This window comes from Callorhinus ursinus, unplaced genomic scaffold, assembly GCF_003265705.2.
Source record: "Callorhinus ursinus isolate GAN/ISIS: 27379988/994484 unplaced genomic scaffold, GSC_fseal_2.0 scaffold61, whole genome shotgun sequence".
Taxonomy (NCBI): Eukaryota; Metazoa; Chordata; class Mammalia; order Carnivora; family Otariidae; genus Callorhinus; species Callorhinus ursinus.
The window spans coordinates 3,090,657-3,108,475 of NW_027397123.1; the positions used below are offsets into that span (position 1 = coordinate 3,090,657).

Genomic DNA, 17,819 nt, shown 5'->3' on the forward strand with positions numbered 1-17,819 from the left:
TTGCTCCCTGACTATACATTTCCACTTCCCCAATCTTAACACTCAGACTTTGGATTTGTAGTACACCTTGTAGGTTTTATGAGCAGTGCCTGCTTTTTTTCCCATCTGCATTGAGTAATGTGAAACAGATGATGCTTGCATCATTCCTTCATGTATCTTCAAGACTGGTTAGAACGGATGTATACAATAATTTGCAAACATGGTCCATTCTGCTTCCTCCAGTTTGAGGGGGGAAACTGGGTTGCCACCTGCTCAAGACCATATCAGTACCACACCAGGGAGATTTGGGGCAAGAATAAAAATGACACAGAAGATTACTAACATTTGAAGATGGTGTTTGACTTGTTTGGGCATTTGCTTGTTTCTATAAACAACTGTTTTCTAGAGGTACTACAAAGTTGGTTCAGGAAGTTTTGGGTTTTTTTTTTTCCAGTTTTTGTAGGGGAATGATAGCTTGGGGATTCCTAGTTCAACATTTTCAAGATGACACCCCAGGAACTATATTTTTCACTTTTCCTGTTCCAACAATTTTTATTTTTAAATGAATAAGGTGGGGGAAGTTTTATAAATTGCTAAAAATTACAGACCTTATTAATAATGTAGTTGGGATTTTACTCTCCTAATTAAAAGTGCTTTTGTCTTACATATGAGGAGCACAGGAGAATTAAGCAGAAAAGGGATTGTCTTAGCTCAGGCATTATAACAAAATACCACAGACTGGGTGGTTTAAATAGCAGACATTTATTTCTTACAGTTCTAGAGGCTGGGAAATCCCAACATCAAAGTGCTGGCAAATCCTGGTGAAGATCCAATTCCTGGTGTAGACAGCTGCTTTCTTACCTGTGCTACACTCACATGACCTTTCCGCAGTGTATACACTTGGGAAAGAAATCTCTTCTTACAGTCTCTCTCTTCCACCTGTACATATGGGTACTGTTCCCATCATGAGTGTCCCACCCTCATGACCTAATCTAAACCTAATAACTTCCTTATAGCCCCATCTCCAAATACCATCACACTGGGGATCAGGGCTTCAAAGTATGAATTCTGAGTAGACTACAAACGTTTAGTTCATAATAGGGATTCTCCTCATTCACCGAACTGACAAACTTTTCAAAATATATTAAGCAGGGATGGCATTCAAATTACTTTGTTTAGGACCCTCATGCTCAAAGACATGATTACAGTCTGAACAAATGCAAAGGCACACTATGATTTAGGTCAGAAAGACTTAAAGTAAAAAAAATGTCATTTCTCCCAAAATAAATATATAAATTTAATGCAGTTCCAACTAGAATATCAAAGGGTTTTGTATTTTGAGAACACAGTCTTCATTTATATAGGAAGAAAATTAACTTAGAATAGCCAATAAAACTATGAAAAACAGCAAGGAGGAGTTGGTCTATTATGCAGTATCAAAATACAATAAGGCTAATGTTAAATCAATTTATCAATTAATATGGTATTAGTATAGAAGTAGAAAAATAGATTAGTGAAAGAAAAGAATACAGAAAATAGGTCTTGGTATAAATGAAAGTACAAGGCAGTTCCACTTGAATGAGGAAAAAATCACGTGGTTAAAGGATTACATAGCTGAGTTTCAGTTGAACAGGAAAGGATGGTATTGGTAAAGAATTAAGAATAGGACTCTCCCCCGACCCATGTCGGGAAAGATGACCTTAGATTTTATTTTCTACCAGTTTCCTTGATGAAAATACTACTGTAGATTCCTCATGTACCTGGATGGGGATAGGGGGTGCTGTGACTTGGCATGTAGACACCGACAGCCTATGTGACTAAGGCATCGTAAGTCTTGGGAAACCAAGGCAGCAGCTTCCCTGTGCTTAAGTGGGTATCAGTTTTACAACTGGGTGTGCTGCATGGGGGCACACCATGCAGTTGCAGTACTGGGTTATCATAAGACGTCCTGGATGAGAATGTTGTTTCCCAGTGCTTAGGTGAACCACACCCGTGCTGACCTCCTCTCCCCTGAGCAGGGCAGAGGCCCTGGAAGCTGTGCTTGCTTGGGCAGTTGTAGTATTGTGAAGGTGATTTTGTTTTTTGTAGTTTGGTTTGTGTGTGTGTGTGTCAGGGAAGGCTAATAATAAACTTTGTTAAAGCCTGTTCTGTTTTGTTTTTGCTGGTTCAAATCTTTGATTGCTGCTGGTGGACACCACAAGTTGGTGTCAGAACTGTGTGACTGGCTGCTGAATAGATGGGTTATTTTAACAAATTGTGCTTGTATAACTGGAAACCCACCTGGAAGAAAATAACAAGGAATCCTCATTTCATATGACATTAAAAATTAAATTCTAAATGGACTAATATTTACATATTGAAAAATGCAAACATTAAACAACTTGCAAGAAAACCTAAGAAATCTACAATCTAGAGATTAAAATATCTTCTTAACCAATCCATCAGCTTAGAAGAAATTAATACATATCTAGTTACAGAGAAATTTAGGGTATTTTTATGGAAAAATCATTTTTTATGACAAAAATTAGACAAATTCCTAATGTCTAATACATAAAGAGGACTTCAAAATGAGCTAACAATATGAAAATTTACAAAGAAGCTAGGAGCAAGTGGTTACACTCATCAGACAAATGTGAATTTAAGTAGTATGTTACCATCTGTTGCAGGGTTAGAGGAAAGTTGTGTTTTTGAAAATGACTGACAGCATCTATTACAATAAAATAATGGCATATGTCCTTTGATCTAACACTCTCTTGCCTGTAACCTATCCCCTAGAAATAAAAACATCTGAAATTTAAGGTCTGATTTTAAGAGTGTTTACTGTAGTATTGTTTGTGGTGGCAAATAACTAGCAAAAAGTCGAATTAATGGGGGGATGTCAGAGTAAATTTGATACTATTTATAGTCAAATGTCAAAATATCTGTGATAGTACTCAGATATTACTCACCTTACTCTTTGTGATATCCTATTTATTGTTGTTGCACCTTGGCCCTAGCCAACTACAGGCACCAAAGGGTAATCCTCCTAGTTTGGTCTGAATTGAGAGTTCTTAGTTGTTCTGGTGACTTCAAAGCTGCACAAGCTCAAAGGCAAGCAAAACACTTAAGAAATACGAGGGAGTGCTTAATGAGGAATGGAAGAAAATAGAGGATAATTTAGACTCATGTAGATATAATGTTATTTGGGTATATTACCCCAGGAAATCAATCCCTGACATTTATAATCTTATCTCAAGACTAACCTTCAAAACCATTAACAAGCAGTATAGTAGTATGGTTCTATTAGCGTTTCATTATTTTGAATTTAAAAGAAATTGATATATTTGAAATATGCCTAAGGTTTAAATGTTGGATACGCATTTTTATCACTATTCAAAAAGAGCACTAACAACTTTTTATATGTCAAGTTGTTGTGGAAAGGGACCAAGTAAACAAAAATCCTCAAAAAGATTTGCTTCAAATAAAAGAATATTGTTTAGGTCTCTGATCTCCTTTTTAGCACCATTTTCCCCAAAGAAACAAACAGGGGGGGTTGGTTGAGTATATTTGGCAGAATAGAGAAAAAAAATGTCTTGAGGTTAAAACTGAAGGTGAAATGCAAGAGTTGACATTTTACTCAGTGGCATATTTAAAAATTAAGGGTAACCTGGTTTCCTCATTTTAAAATACCAAGTCCTTAATGCCAATACTGGTTATATGGACTTTTAAAGTTTCTGATAAATGTTTCAGTAGAAACCAATTCTTAATATCAAGTCTGTGCATGTATTATTAAATGGTATGGTATGATCCTTAAATGTATACAATACCAACCTGTTGCACAATCAAATGCTATAACTTCTAAGTAGAGATCAAACAGATTAGTGATGTCACATGCAAGAGTAAATTTAAATTAAGCTACATCCCAATTTTAAAAAATGACTTATAGTAAAGATATGATTTTAGAAATATTTCCTATAAAATATTAGTTTCTGGGATTGTGAGTCTGTTATTACATGTACTCCATGTACAGCTTTCCTACTCTTTATCTTTTTTAATTTTCAGAAATAGCACAAACAATAGAACACATATACTACCACAACCCAGAGGTAACGAACATTTTGTCATATTTACTTGGAATCTTTATTTCTTTTTATGATAGGTGTTTAGATACAAAACTGAAGTATCCTTTAACTACCATGCTTGGTCCCATTTCTTTTCCACTACCGTTCTTTCTAGAGGCAACCACCTTTGGAAATTGTGTATCTTTCCAATCCATTCTTCAGTTTTACATAAAAATGTTTATCCATAATCAGTGCTTAATACTAGTGTTTGTTAGTGTTGACTTAATATTCACAGTTATGATTATATTTATCCCTTCATTGTTTTTACTCTACATGACTTTTCAGGTCTTTCTCTGTTACTATATTTATATATATATCACCTGTTATACTTCACTACTAGAGAACATTCTACTGTGTGCCTATATCACATTTTATTATCCATTTCACAAGCAACAGCCATTGCTAATGTAATTCATGCTTCAATGAACATAAAGATACATGACTGCCTAGGTACATGTATCAGTTTCTTGGGGATATGCATGTATACTCAAGAGTGAGTATCCTGGAATCTATTTTAGAAATTCCCTCCTACCCCAAGGTTTTAAAAACACTCTCCTATAAAATTCTTATATTACTAAATTTTGCTTTTTGCATTCTAGTCTTCAATACATTTGGATTTCATAATAAATACTTTAATGTATTACTACAGCAGAGATCTAATATTTTTCCACATGAAGAGTCAGTTACCCTGAGACCATTTTTGAATCATCCATGATTTCATTTCTCTACCAACCTGTGATACCACCTCTATCAATTAACAATTCCCCATAAAGGCATGCATGTTTCTGAATACAATATTCTGTTCCAATCTCTGATTTCTACAAATGAATCAAGAACAAATAATTTTGATTACATATATAGCGAAACATTTTTTAAATGACAATTTTGTCTCTTAATGTCAAATCTTTATACCTCTTAATGCATCAGGTAGGCCTTCCAGAACCATGCTGATTAGTGTTCATGACTGGATCCTTACGTCGATGAGAATGCTCCTAAAAGTATATCATTAACAATGTTTGTTGTGGGAGTTCTGGGAGTACAGGTTTTCATGATACTATCTATGATACTTATTAAAATTGTTAGTATTTAAGTTTTGAGTTGTTGAAGTATTTTCCACATTCATGTCACTTTATTATAAAATGAATTTTCAGTATACCATTAAAGTGTGAGTTCTGATGAAAGTTTTCCTAAATTCAAGGCATTCATAGAGCTTTAGTGAGTATGAATTCTCTGGTGTCTAATATGATGTGACTTCTGGCTAAAAGCTTTCCCACATTCACTACACTGATAAGGTTTTTCTCCAGTATGGATTCTCATGTGTAGAGCAAGAGTTGAGAACTGAGAGAAGGCTTTCCCACATTCATTACAACCATAGGGCTTCTCACCTGTATGGCTTCTCATATGAACAGTAAGAGATGAGCTTTGACAGAAGGCTTTCCCACATATTTTGCATTCATAAGGTTTATCACCCGTATGAATTCTCACATGTACAATGAGTGATGTGATTCGAGAGAAGGCTTTTCCACATTTATTACATTCATAGGGTTTCTCTCCTGTATGAATATTGTGATGTTTAATGAGGTATTGCTTCTGCCTAAAGATTGTTCCACATTCATTACATTTATAGGGTTTCTCTCCAATATGAATTTTCTCATGCTCAGTGAGATTTGATTTGCCACTGAAGGCTTTCCCACATTCTTTACATATATAGGGTTTCTCTCCTGTATGACTTCTCTGGTGTCTAATGAGGCTTGACTTCTGAATGAAAGCTTTCCCACACCCTTTGCATTCATAAGGTTTCTCTCCAGTATGTATTCTTTGATGGATAATGAGGTTTTCCTTCTGGCTAAAGGCTTTTCCACATTCATTACATTTAAAGGGTTTCTTTCCACTGTGGATATTCTGATGTTTAATGAGGTATTGCTTCTGGCTGAAGGCTCTTCCACATTGATTACATTCAAATGGTTTCTCTCCCGTATGAATTTTCTCATGCTCAGTGAGATATGATTTGCCATTGAAGGCCTTTCCACATTCCTTACATGCATAGGGTTTGTTTCCAGTATTATTTCTCTGGTGTTTAATGAGGGCTGGCATCTGAATAGAAGCTTTCCCACATTCATAAAGTTTCTCTCCGGTATGATGTTTCTGATGAGAAAGGAAGTTGCTTTTCTGGCTGAAGGCTTTTCCACATTTATTACATTTATATGGTTTCTTTCCTGTATGACTTCTCAAATGTAGAGTAAGGGATGAGACTCGAGAGAATACTTTACCACATTCAGTACATTCATGTGATTTTTCTCCAGTATGCATTTTCTTATGCTCTATGAGGTTTTGCTTCAGGCTAAAGGTTTTTCCACATTCACTGCATTCATGAGGTTTCTCTCTACTATGAATCTGGTCATGCTGAAGGAGATCTGCTTCAGGCTGAAGGCTTTCCAACATTCTTATCATGCACAGATATTTTTTCCAACAAGAATTCCTCAGTATCTCTTGACATGTGACATAGATAAAAGCTTTTCCACATTCATGAAATTCGTATGGTTTCTCTTCAGCATTAATCCTCAGGTATCTAATGAAGTTGAATTTATGATGAAAGACTTTACATTGCTTATACTGAGATTAGACAATTACAGATTGGGATGAAATATAAGACATCATTGTATTCTTAATGGTAATGGTTCTTTCTTAGACAGCTTCTCTTATATTTAAGTATAAATTATGTCCTAAATTCCCTTAAACTGAGTCCCATACATAGAAATATAGTCTTAATCAGTGTCTGTGTTCAGAGGAAATACTTTTCTGTTACCAGGTTTTCTGAGTTTTTTCTGAGCTGTATTTTCATGGAGAAGGAGACTTAACTCACATGTCTTCCATGTTGTGTCTTTATCTATTTATAAATTTCCCAGACCTTTTCTAAAAGGGAATTAAAAAAAAAATCATTGAAAAGAGCTAATAACATGCCATAGTAGTAAAAATCCAATAAAGTAGCTGTCATCATCATCAACATCACTGTACTTGTGATTTTTCCCAGTATTATTAATAAAATATCAGAAATATGGTATTGTAAAATAGACTCTTTATTTCAAACCTAGTCTACCAGTATAAAAGAAAGCTTAAATACAAATAACATTCACAGGTACACATGTAGCTTAAACTGCTTTTATTATTACTTTATGTTTTTTTGTGTGTTTTTTTTTTTTTAAATAGCATGGGGCCCAATGTGGGGCTTGAACTCACAACCCTGGGATCAAGACCTGAGCTGAGATCAAGAGTTGGACACTTAACTGACTGAGCCACTGAGGTACCCCCTTCAACTGCTTTTAAATGTAACTTTGTACACTATAAATAAATAAAATAAAACATAAAGAACAGGTGACAAACAGGATGAAAGGACAAAAACAAAACTGGGAGAGCCTAGGATGAAGGGGGAAAAAAAATGAATAGAAGAATTATTAAAAAGGAAGTGTGGTTAAGTAAGATTCTATCTCTTTCTGAAACTCCATTAAAATGACAGTAAGAGGATGAAGGACATATACTTATAAACATTAAGAGGTAGAGGAGACACCAGTGGATGAAAAGTTTCAGGAAATTCTGAAAGGAAAGCAAATAAAGAACTATAAATTAACAGCAGAATCGAATGACTTAAATAAAAAGCCAGCAGAAGAGGATGCCACCTAGAAGCAAGGTAATTTGTGACACAGCTGTCAACACAAAGGCTCTATAACTGGAGAGACTGGGTGAGAGTGGAAGGTGAGATTTATAAAAATGATTACAAAAGCAGCAGCTGATGGTATAACTGGGAGGCTCCAAATTTAGTGATGATAGGCAAAGAAGATTAGAGTAACATATTAAAAAGAAGGTAATAAGTAAAAGTTCATATGCAGACTAGGGTCCCAACCCCTTTCTACTGCTGCTTGTTAGAAATGCTGGTGGTTGCTGGTGTCAGACAATGGAAGGGTTCTTTTCTGAAAAAATGAGAAGACCATGAGAACATTTATAGATATTAACATATAGAGTCATATAAAAGAAACACCTAGATATCTGACTGAATGGTGCACAGTGAAGCCCATTATTCTACAAGCCCCAACCATGCACATAGATTACAGTAATGATTCAGGTAGTTCAATGTTAAATATTAATGTAACATTAAAGATCAAAAAATTTGATGAAAGCCCTGAGGTGAAAGACAGATCAAAACAAATAGGAAAAAACAAAGAAAGGAACAAAAGAACACATATACAATACTATAATTAGTATTACAGAAAGCTAAGAGGTTGTATAGCACTGAAATATTAACAGGGTTCTATAAAGAAGTGCTTTTTGCAAATAAACAATATAATGTTGACCTCAAAAATTCAATAGTTTGGGGGGAAAAATTCCAGGAAATCTCCCAGAATAAAAAAGGGAAGAATGGAAAGAACGAAGGGAGAAAGAAATAATGATTGGAAAATTCCTGGGTTAGTGGAGGCATCTAGGAGGTTCACAAAGCAAAATGAATGCAGGAAATTTTCTGGATCCCTGCATTTTAACAATCTGACTACATATATAAATGATGTATTTTAAAAGATTTTGTTAGAACAGGGGGAGAAGAGAATCTTAAGCAGACTCTACGCTGAGTGCAGAGCTCAACAGGGGGCTTGATCTCAGAACCCTGACATCCCCACCTGAGCTGAAACCCAAGAGTTGGACGCTTAACCAACTGCACCATGCAGGTGCCTGTAAAAGATTTTATTTTTAAGTAATCTCTACACCCAATGTGGGGCTCAAACTTACAACCCCGAGATCAAGAGCTGCATGTTCTACCAACTAAGCCAGGTAGGTGCTCCCAAGGTGATACTGTTTTAAAATGGTTAAATCAAAAGTAGGTAAAATAGCTGTATAAAATGTGGGAATAAATATCAGTAGACTCAGTTAAATGAGTTGCAAGTAGTTGCCTCTGTGGAGTAGGAAGTGTGGGTGAGGAAGGATGGAGCAAGCATAACTATAATCCTATTTCACTTTTATCTGGTTGCAATTGAGTTTCACATGGCTAAACAGCAAAGTACACAGATTTAATGAAAAAAGGAAAATAGGCAAGAAAACAGCCATTTTTGCTTTGAAATCTGATTTACTGCAGTGTTTTGATTATTGATACTATTATTTCTAGATACAGAAACTGCCATTGCCATCCATTTCAGTTTTCATTCGTTTTCCTTTCATTATGCCTGAAATAAGTGGCACCAAAGTTCTTCTTTTGTGAAGAGCTCTTTTCTTGTACCCCCTCTGAATTCTTTCTTTTATAATTGCTTCCTGCCCACTAACTGGAAATCTTCAATGTGATCCTGATCTGTCTTGTCCCTCTTAAAATTTTATCCTCATTTTCTTTCTTTCTTTTTTAAAGATGTTATTTTTAAGTAATCTCTGCACCCAACCTGGGGCTCAAACTTACAAACCTGAGATGAAAGTCCCATGCTCTACGCTGTGAATTGTGCAAGACTGTTGAATCACAGATCTGTACTTCTGAAACAAATAACGCAACATATTTTAAGAAAAAAGGAAAAGAAGAAGATAACAGGAGAGGAAGAAAAGGGGAGTATGTCAGAGGGGGAGACGAACCATGAGAGATGATGGACTCTGAAAAACAAACTGAGGGTTCTAGAGGGTAGGGGGGTGGGGGGATGGGTCAGCCTGGTGATGGGTATTAAAGAGGGCACGTTCTGCATGGAGCACTGGGTGTTATGAACAAACAATCAATCATGGAACACTGCATCAAAAACTAATGATGTAATATATGGTGATTAACATAACAATAAAAAAATTTGAAAAAAAAAAAAAAAGAAAGTCCCATGCTCTAAGACTGAGCCAGCCAGGTGCCCCTCCTGATTTTCTTATAAATCACTGCAAGAATTAACTCTAGTAATATGCTGTCACTCATATCAATGCTATAATTTACATAATTAGAAAACAAAAGCCCTCAAACTTTACTGTATGCCATATGCAAAAACTTACTCAAACTGAATCAAAGACTTCAACGTAAGTGTTAAAACTATTAAGATAAAAAGAAAAAATGGTAGACTTCATCAAAATTAAAAGCTAATGCCCTTCAAAAACACACTTAACAAAAAGAAAAGCCAGACTGGCAGAAACTGATAAAGGGCTCATACCCAAAATACACAGAACTCCTAAAACTCAAAAAGATAATCTAGTTTTTAAAATGGGTAAAAGACTAGAACAGACATTTCACAAAATCAGACATATGAATGGCCAATAAGTACATTAGACATTCATCTTAACTAGGGATCAGAAATGCATATTAAAATCCCAGTGAGGGGCACCTGGGTGGCTCAGTTGGTTGAGCATCTGCCTTTGGCTCAGGTCATGACCTCAGGGTCCTGGGATCGAGTCCCACATTGGGCTCCTTGCTCAGCGGGGAGTCTGCTTCTCCCTCTGCCTCTCCTGCCTGTTCATTCTCTCTCTCTTAAATAAATAAAATCTTAAAACAAAAACAAAAAACAACCCCCCACTGAGATACATTACACATCCACTAAATGGCTAAAGGTAAAACAACAGCCAATCCAAATGTGAGAATGTGAAGCAACTATAACTCTCAATGATGGGAGTAGTAGCTGGGGATGAAAAATGGTTCTACTACTTTGGAATATAATCTGAGAGTATTTTGTAGTTAAATATACACTTAATATTCTAGGCAGCAGTCCCACTCCTAGTCATTTATTTAAGAAAAATGAATATGTATGTTCACACAAAGACTTAGTATATGAATGTTCATAATAGCATTATTCATAATGGCCCAAAATGGAAATAATCTAAATGTCTATCAACTAGTGAACAAATTATGTCCATACTTATAGTAATAGTCAGCAATAAAAAGGAATGAAATACTAATCTATACCACATGAATTAATTTCAAAAATGTAAAACTAAGTCAAAGAAATTAAATGCTAAAGATTATGCAGTACATGACTATATTTATATGAAATTCTAGGAACAGCAAGCTATAGTACATAAAGTCAATTAGTGATCACCAGGGATGGGGGAGGGGCGTGGTTCAACTGCAAAAGGGCACAATGAATCTGTTCTGTATGTTTGTTTTGGTGTACGTTTTATGCCTATATACAATTACCAAATTTATCAAATAATATACTGAAAGGGGGAGTGACTTTTATTTTATGTAAATTATTCCTCAATAAAGCTGAAAATGTAAATCCACACTTGAAGCTCTACAATAATCACTAATTATTTAATAATCATCTTGCTTGTGTTCAACACTGCAGATCCAAAGGGTAAAATACTGGCCTTTCAGTGAGCTCCAATGTAGGTCTTAAACATGAAAGTGAAAAATAAAAATATAAGAGACTATATACTTAGGATCTGTGTTGCTCTGGAAGACATAATATGGTATGGGATGAGAGAGATTAGAGAGACTGAGCTAAAAGTGATAACGAAGATACATTTTAATAAAAATGAAGCTCAAGGGTAAACAATGGACTTTGATAGATGGATTACTGCACAATCAAAGGCAAAGACGCAAATAATTTCATATATATGAAGGGGGAGGTACAAAGGATGCAGATGATCCTATTTAAAACTGGAATAATAATCGCAATCACCAACTGTGTGGTAAAGAGAGGAGGGAGACTGAAAACATTCTAATGTATAAAATACACATCACTACTTAGTGGGGACTAAAGCAATGAAGGATGAAGACTAAAAGTTAAGAATATAAAGGCAACCAAGAGAATAAAATAATATAATAAGCTTTCCAAATTTTTCGAAGGAAAGACATATATACCCAAGACAAGGAAATCAAAAATCCTACAGTAAAGGATAAAAAAGATGAGGTCAAATTTAAAACAATGTATAATATTAAATATGAGAACCAATACTAACCATATTGTTCCTCTCAATAAATACAACTAAAATAAAAAGAACTATTAAAAGAAAAAGACTAAAACAGACTCATACAGAAAATTCTCAGGCTCCAACACATAACTCCTGAATCAGAAAATCTGCCAGTAAGGCCCAGTAATCTGTATTTAAAAAGCCCTCCAGATGATTTTGACACATGCTAACGTTTAACAACTGATAGAACAAAGGCACCTAAATTCTATACATACAAGATACACATCTAAAACGACATCAGAAATGCTGAAAATAAAGAATAAAGATAAAAGAAGATAATCATGAATACATAAACCACAGAAATCCAAGACGTTAGTAACTGAGAAGACTACCTTTCCTCAAGCACCAAATCCATAAAATAGAATACACTAAAAATAGGAACATTAAATAAAAACATGTACTAATTTATAACATAGAGCTAATCAGTTTTTTTTTAAAGATTTTTTTATATATTTGACAGACAGCAAGAGAGGGAACACAAGCAGGGACAGTGGGAGAGGGAGAAGCAGGCTTCCTGCCAAGCAGGGAGCCCGATGTGGGGCTCGATCCCAGGACCCTGGGATCATGACCTGAGCCGAAGGCAGACATTTAATGACTGAGCCACCCAGGCGCCCCAGAGCTAATCAGTTTTAAAACTACCTTTTTAAAGGCTCACAGAACATTCTTAAAATCAGCCCTTATAGGGGCGCCTGGGTGGCTCAGTTGGTTAAGCGACTGCCTTCGGCTCAGGTCATGATCCCGGAGTCCCGGGATCGAGTCCCACATCGGGCTCCCTGCTCAGTAAGGGAGCCTGCTTCTCCCTCTGACCCTCCCCCCTCTCATGTGCTCTCTCTCTCTCATTCTCTCTCTCTCAAATAAATAAATAAATCTTTAAAAAAAAAAAAATCAGCCCTTATAATGCCTATAAAACTTCAAATATTCCACAATGTGGAAAAGGACAGACAAAATACTTGAGTAAAAAAAATTACAATAGAAAAACAAATTTTCACTTGTAAATTTCAAAATGTACTGGCTTCAACAAACACTTTGGTCAAAGAGAAAATTAAATTGCAGAATATTCAGAAAAATTCAGAAAAAAAATATATATCAGAGCCCATAGAATACATTTGAGAAAATGTATAAGTTTTAACATAAATGTTTACATTATTTTAAAAAGAAAGAACAACAAAGTAAGTGTTCAAACTAAGGAATTACAATAAGGAAAAGTAAATATAAGAAAAACAGAAAAATTGGGTGGCTCAGTCAGTTGTGTCTGACTCTTGATTTCAGCTCAGGTCATGATCTCAAGGTCATGAGATTGAGCCCTGCGTTGGGCTCTGCACTGAGCAAGGAGCCTGCTTGGGATTCTCTCTCCCTCTCTCTATGCCCCTCCCACCACATGCTCTCTCACTCTCTCTCTAAAAAATAAATAATAAAAAGAAAAACAGAAAAATTAGTAAAGATAAATTAATTATTACAAACAGAAAAACAATAAATTCGTAAGTTGATTCCTAGGTAAAAACTAAAGAGGAATAAAAGCAAAATTACAAAACTTTTAAAAAAGTTATTATTTGGAAATAACCATAGATAGAAAAGGACTGTAGATTATTTGCTCAACCCCATGCAAATAAATTTGAAAACCAAATATAACCTATGAAAACTGAGACCAGAAAAGACAGAAATCCTAAACAGAAAAGTAAACATAGAAAAAAAAGAGACAATGTTAAAGTATTTTATCACCCCAAAGCCCAAGGCATAGATGGCTCAACATGTGGATTTTACTAAAGTTTTACAAATTACAGTAATAGCATTTACTTCAAAATTCCAATTCATTATATTTGCCAAAGAATGATGCAGAACAGATCAAGGCTCAACCCACTATAGTCCTAGTAAAAGAAAACACAGGGACACCTGGGTGGCTCAGTCAGATGTGGGTCTGACTCTTGGTTTCAGCTCAGGTCATGATCTCAGGGTCCTGGGATTGAGCCCTGCATGGGGCTCTGTGCTCAAGTGCAGTCTGCTTGTTCCTCTCCCTTCCCTTCTTTTCCTCCCCTCACTCATACGCTCTATCTCTCTCACATAAATAAAATCTTAAAAAAAGGAAAACACAGAAATGACATCTCGTTGGTAATTAAAAATCCTTGTATTTTTATAGGGATGACATCAACATACTTCATACATATTTATCAGAATTGAATTTTTCATACTGTAAATTTTTTTTAAAGATTTATTTATTTTAGAGAGCAAGACAGAGAGCGAGCTGGGGGGGAAAGGGAGAGAGAGAATCTCAAGCAGACTCTTCACTGAGTGTGGAGCCCGATGCTCAAACTTACCACCACGAGATCAAGACCTGAGCCAACATCAAGAGTCAGACACTTAACTGACCGACCCACCCAGGTGGCCCTCCTACTGTAAAATTCTGAACTGAACTAGGCAATGTCATCTGAAAATCAGGTAAAGTGGTTCTTTCAATAGCATTTAACTTGTGGTTTAAAAAATATTTTCAAAATAGAAATCAAGATAGTCTAATGCTAAGCAAACTACTTTTGTGCTATAATGTCTGACTTGAGTAGTTGTATGGTCTACAAAGCCTTATGTATTTACTATCTGGACCTTTACAGAAAAAGTTTATTGACTTCTTGTCCTACCGTGGTGATTTCTCCCTCCTCCACCTGGCTGGAACCAGAAATGCACTGCTGATCCAGGTTCAACCACAACTGAATGATGAAAGAGACAACCTGGAAGAAATCTGGATCCTTAAAGGACCACAAAGACCAAAGCAACCATGCAGCTCTTCACTACTCCCCACATTAACTGTTATAGGACCAGGAAATCAATTCTTATATTCCTTAAAGCAGTACATTTTGGGTTTATTATAGTCACTTAGCTTTACCATGACTGATATACTTTTTAGTCGTGTCTCATGCTTTATAACATCATGTATCTGCAGATGCCTGCTCAACTCAGGCATTTGTAGCATGAAAGCAGCCACAGATAATAAGAAAATGAATGGACAAGATGCACTGTAGGTGGCCATGTTTCAGTAAAACTCTTCAGAAAAACACGTACTAGGCTGTAGTTTGCCAACCCCTGCTCTAACAGGTCACCATTTCCACAGAATACAGTTAAGAATTTGCTTGACATTTGTGCATTATGATGCAATATTTTTGGAAAATATTTAATCACTAGCCTGGACCTCTTTCCCCAAGTGATTCACATAGCCACTTGCTACTCAAAATCTGCACTTGGATGTCTAATAATTTATCCTGCCCCAGACAAAACTCTCGTTCTCCCAAATCAACTCCCCCCAAATTCTTCTCATCTCGTTAAATTGCAACCTCATTTTCCCAGTTGCTCAAGCATTGAACAACTGTCTCCCAGATCACACACCTATTACATCTCCATGTCCTGTTGGCTTTGTCTTCAAAATATGGTTAGCATCTGGCCATTTCTCATAATCCTCACGAGGACAACCAAAGTGTAAGCCACATCTTGTCTTGACTAGATATTTAATAGGCTCCTCACTCTTCTTCCTACCTTCGCCTTTGCCTCTTTATAACTCCTCTCAACACAGCAACAGGCGTTTATTCTTGTCACAGTTAAATCATGTCATTGTTCTGCTTGAAAGCCTCCTTGTAAACTCATAAAAATATTTAGAAGAATGCACAGTTAACAGTGGCTGCTTCTGGGGAACAGAAATGGAGAAGTGAGGGCCAGGATTGAGAAGACATACCCATTATTTTACTTTTCTATTAAGTGCATGTATTGGATTTTAAAGAGAATAGTATTATTTCTTTTTAAAAGTAACAGAGAGGTGAACTCGTAGGAAGTCAGGACAAATTTCCAAGCATGCTATATTGTTAAAAAGCAAGAGGGGGAGAAATGTTGTGCTATGATAGTTGGAGGTAGGAAGAGAATAAGAAATAAGGATAAGGGGGAAAATAAAATTCAACTCAGATATATAACAATGGAAGTGGGGAGAAATGATAGAAAGTTAAATTTTATTAGAAAAATTTTTTTTGAGAGAGAGAGTGCAAGCAGGGAATCGGAGAGGGGGAGGGAGAGAGAATCCCTCCCAAGCAAGCTCCATGCCCAGCGTGGAGTCTGATGCTGGCCCTATCCCATGACCCTGAGATCATGACCTGAGCCGAAATCAAGAGTCGGATGATTAATCGCCTAAGCCACCCAGGCATCCCCAGAAAGTTCAATTTTAAAGAAAAGAATCTATATGCTAAGATTTGAAAGACTAGAGATCTTGTAATCCTTGGCAAGATGAATGAATGCTTAAGGGAAGAAGTCTAGACATCTAGGGGGAAATAAAAAATGGAGAATGTAAGTGAAAGGGAGAACACATGTACATCATAAAATTTATCAAATTGAGACTACAAATGAAGAGGGTGACATCCAGAAGAGAGGTTAGAGGGGCAACCAGTCCCCCAAAATCTGAGGAAAAAAAAGCACTGATCAAGCAAGATTATCTGGAAATGTTATTTGGGTATCTAAAGAATTTCCAGCAATTGTTACTCCAAAAGACAAGGGCTGATAAGACAACTGCCTCAAAAAATTTTCAGAGGTTGCGGGTTGAGTAACTGTAATGAGCCTTTATCCCATTAATACCTGCTGGGTTCTTTCTTACTCACCTAGATAGCACCTCCTTTACATTTCTCTCTCAGTCATCCACTGATCTTCTTGTTAAACTGGTGCCTTAAACTTCTAAACAGTGACACAGGACTTGGACGTTACTGTTGAGGGTCAAAGCAGCATCCCATAATTCAGGTTGAGGCTATAGGACTCTTGCAAGGTTTTGAAGGACAAGGCAAGTGCAGGTCCTGTGGATGTACAAGGAACCTGGCCTGTGAAAAAAACAAAGTAATGATGACCCTTTGGCTTAGAAGCTGGTACACATGCATACACGTGAGCACATGGATTTATACTCTGCATCCCAAGCCAAACCCATTATGCCATTTAAAGGCTCTACACAGGGGCACCTGGGTGGCTCAGTTGGTCAAGAGTCTGCCTTCGGCTCAGGTCATGATCTGAGGGTCCTGGGATTGAGTCCCACACAGGGCTCCCTGCTCTTCGGGGAGCCTGCTTCTCCTTCTCCCTCTGCCCTTCCCCCCCGCTTGTGTGTGCACACACACTCTCTCTCAAATAAATAAGTCTTAAAAAAAAAAAGGCTCCACACATTTCAGAAATGGGTAACGTCATTTTCAGGATTTAGGTGATACAGAAAAATTACAAGACTGAGTTGTTAGAGTTCTACAGAATCACAACCTTAACAGGTACATGTGGCCTTGCTCCTGATTGAAGAGTCACAGTTCTGAATGTCATTTTCCCGTATAAAAACACTTTTCTCCTAAATCTGAAGTCACCAACCTTAAATGATATGGATAAAATGTAAAGGATGTTATTCATGTATTCGTCATGGTCAGCATTCCTAAACATTTTTAGCAGCCTAATATTTTACCTAGGTTATGTTACTCTAGGAGAAATGAAATATTTTAAATGCCATATAATTATATGGTCATTCACTGATTCAGCAAACATATTTATCATTTATTATGTGTAATTAAGAAATCTAGGCCTCCAATTTGTAATGTGGTGTGACAGGTAAGAGTCAAACTTACTGAGAAGCTCTTCCCTTACTCAGATATAAGAGGCTTCAAATCTGGATGGACAGTGTTATGAACTGACAAAACAGGTAATCAAAGGGGAAATGGATGGAGGCAAACCACAGGAAACAAGATAACAGTACTAACATTGTGGGCATAAATTTAGAGTTTGAAGTTCCTGTGCAACCTCAAGGTGGGGCAGTCCATTATGCATTTGGATATGTGAATCAGTAGTTCAGGACATGGCTCA

General features: G+C 36.4%; 1 protein-coding gene and 1 long non-coding RNA gene across 5 annotated transcripts in view; one reads left to right on the forward strand and one right to left on the reverse strand.

Annotated features, from left to right (window-relative positions):
- Window positions 1-16,604, forward strand: part of LOC141371225 (uncharacterized) — a 36,459-nt gene extending 19,855 nt beyond the window's left edge. For both annotated transcript variants that reach the window (XR_012376006.1, XR_012376005.1), the window contains exons 2-4: window positions 7,287-7,380; window positions 14,183-14,411; window positions 14,579-16,604. This is a non-coding gene — a long non-coding RNA (uncharacterized lncRNA). The remainder of the gene's footprint in view (window positions 1-7,286; window positions 7,381-14,182; window positions 14,412-14,578) is intronic.
- Window positions 723-16,736, reverse strand: LOC112810714 (uncharacterized). Of its 3 annotated transcripts, none has more exons than XR_003204869.2 (3): window positions 16,598-16,736; window positions 4,992-6,992; window positions 723-3,102 (listed from the first exon to the last, which is right to left on the reverse strand). XR_003204869.2 is itself a non-coding variant. In XM_025854512.2 (2 exons), the coding sequence occupies exon 2, from the start codon at window positions 6,528-6,530 to the stop codon at window positions 5,292-5,294; it is 1,239 nt and encodes a 412-aa protein (XP_025710297.1). In that variant the 5' UTR covers window positions 6,531-6,992; window positions 16,598-16,736; the 3' UTR covers window positions 723-5,291. The 3 variants fall into 3 exon arrangements, 1 of the variants encoding a protein (XP_025710297.1); XR_012376002.1 differs by having other exon boundaries at window positions 723-2,259; window positions 2,928-6,992; XM_025854512.2 differs by having other exon boundaries at window positions 723-6,992.
- Window positions 16,737-17,819: the final 1,083 nt, after the last annotated feature.

Bases quoted from the DNA above. Each gene is read 5' to 3' on its own strand.
- LOC112810714 (XM_025854512.2), bottom strand. From the start codon at position 6,530: ATGATAAGAATGTTGGAAAGCCTTCAGCCTGAAGCAGATCTCCTTCAG.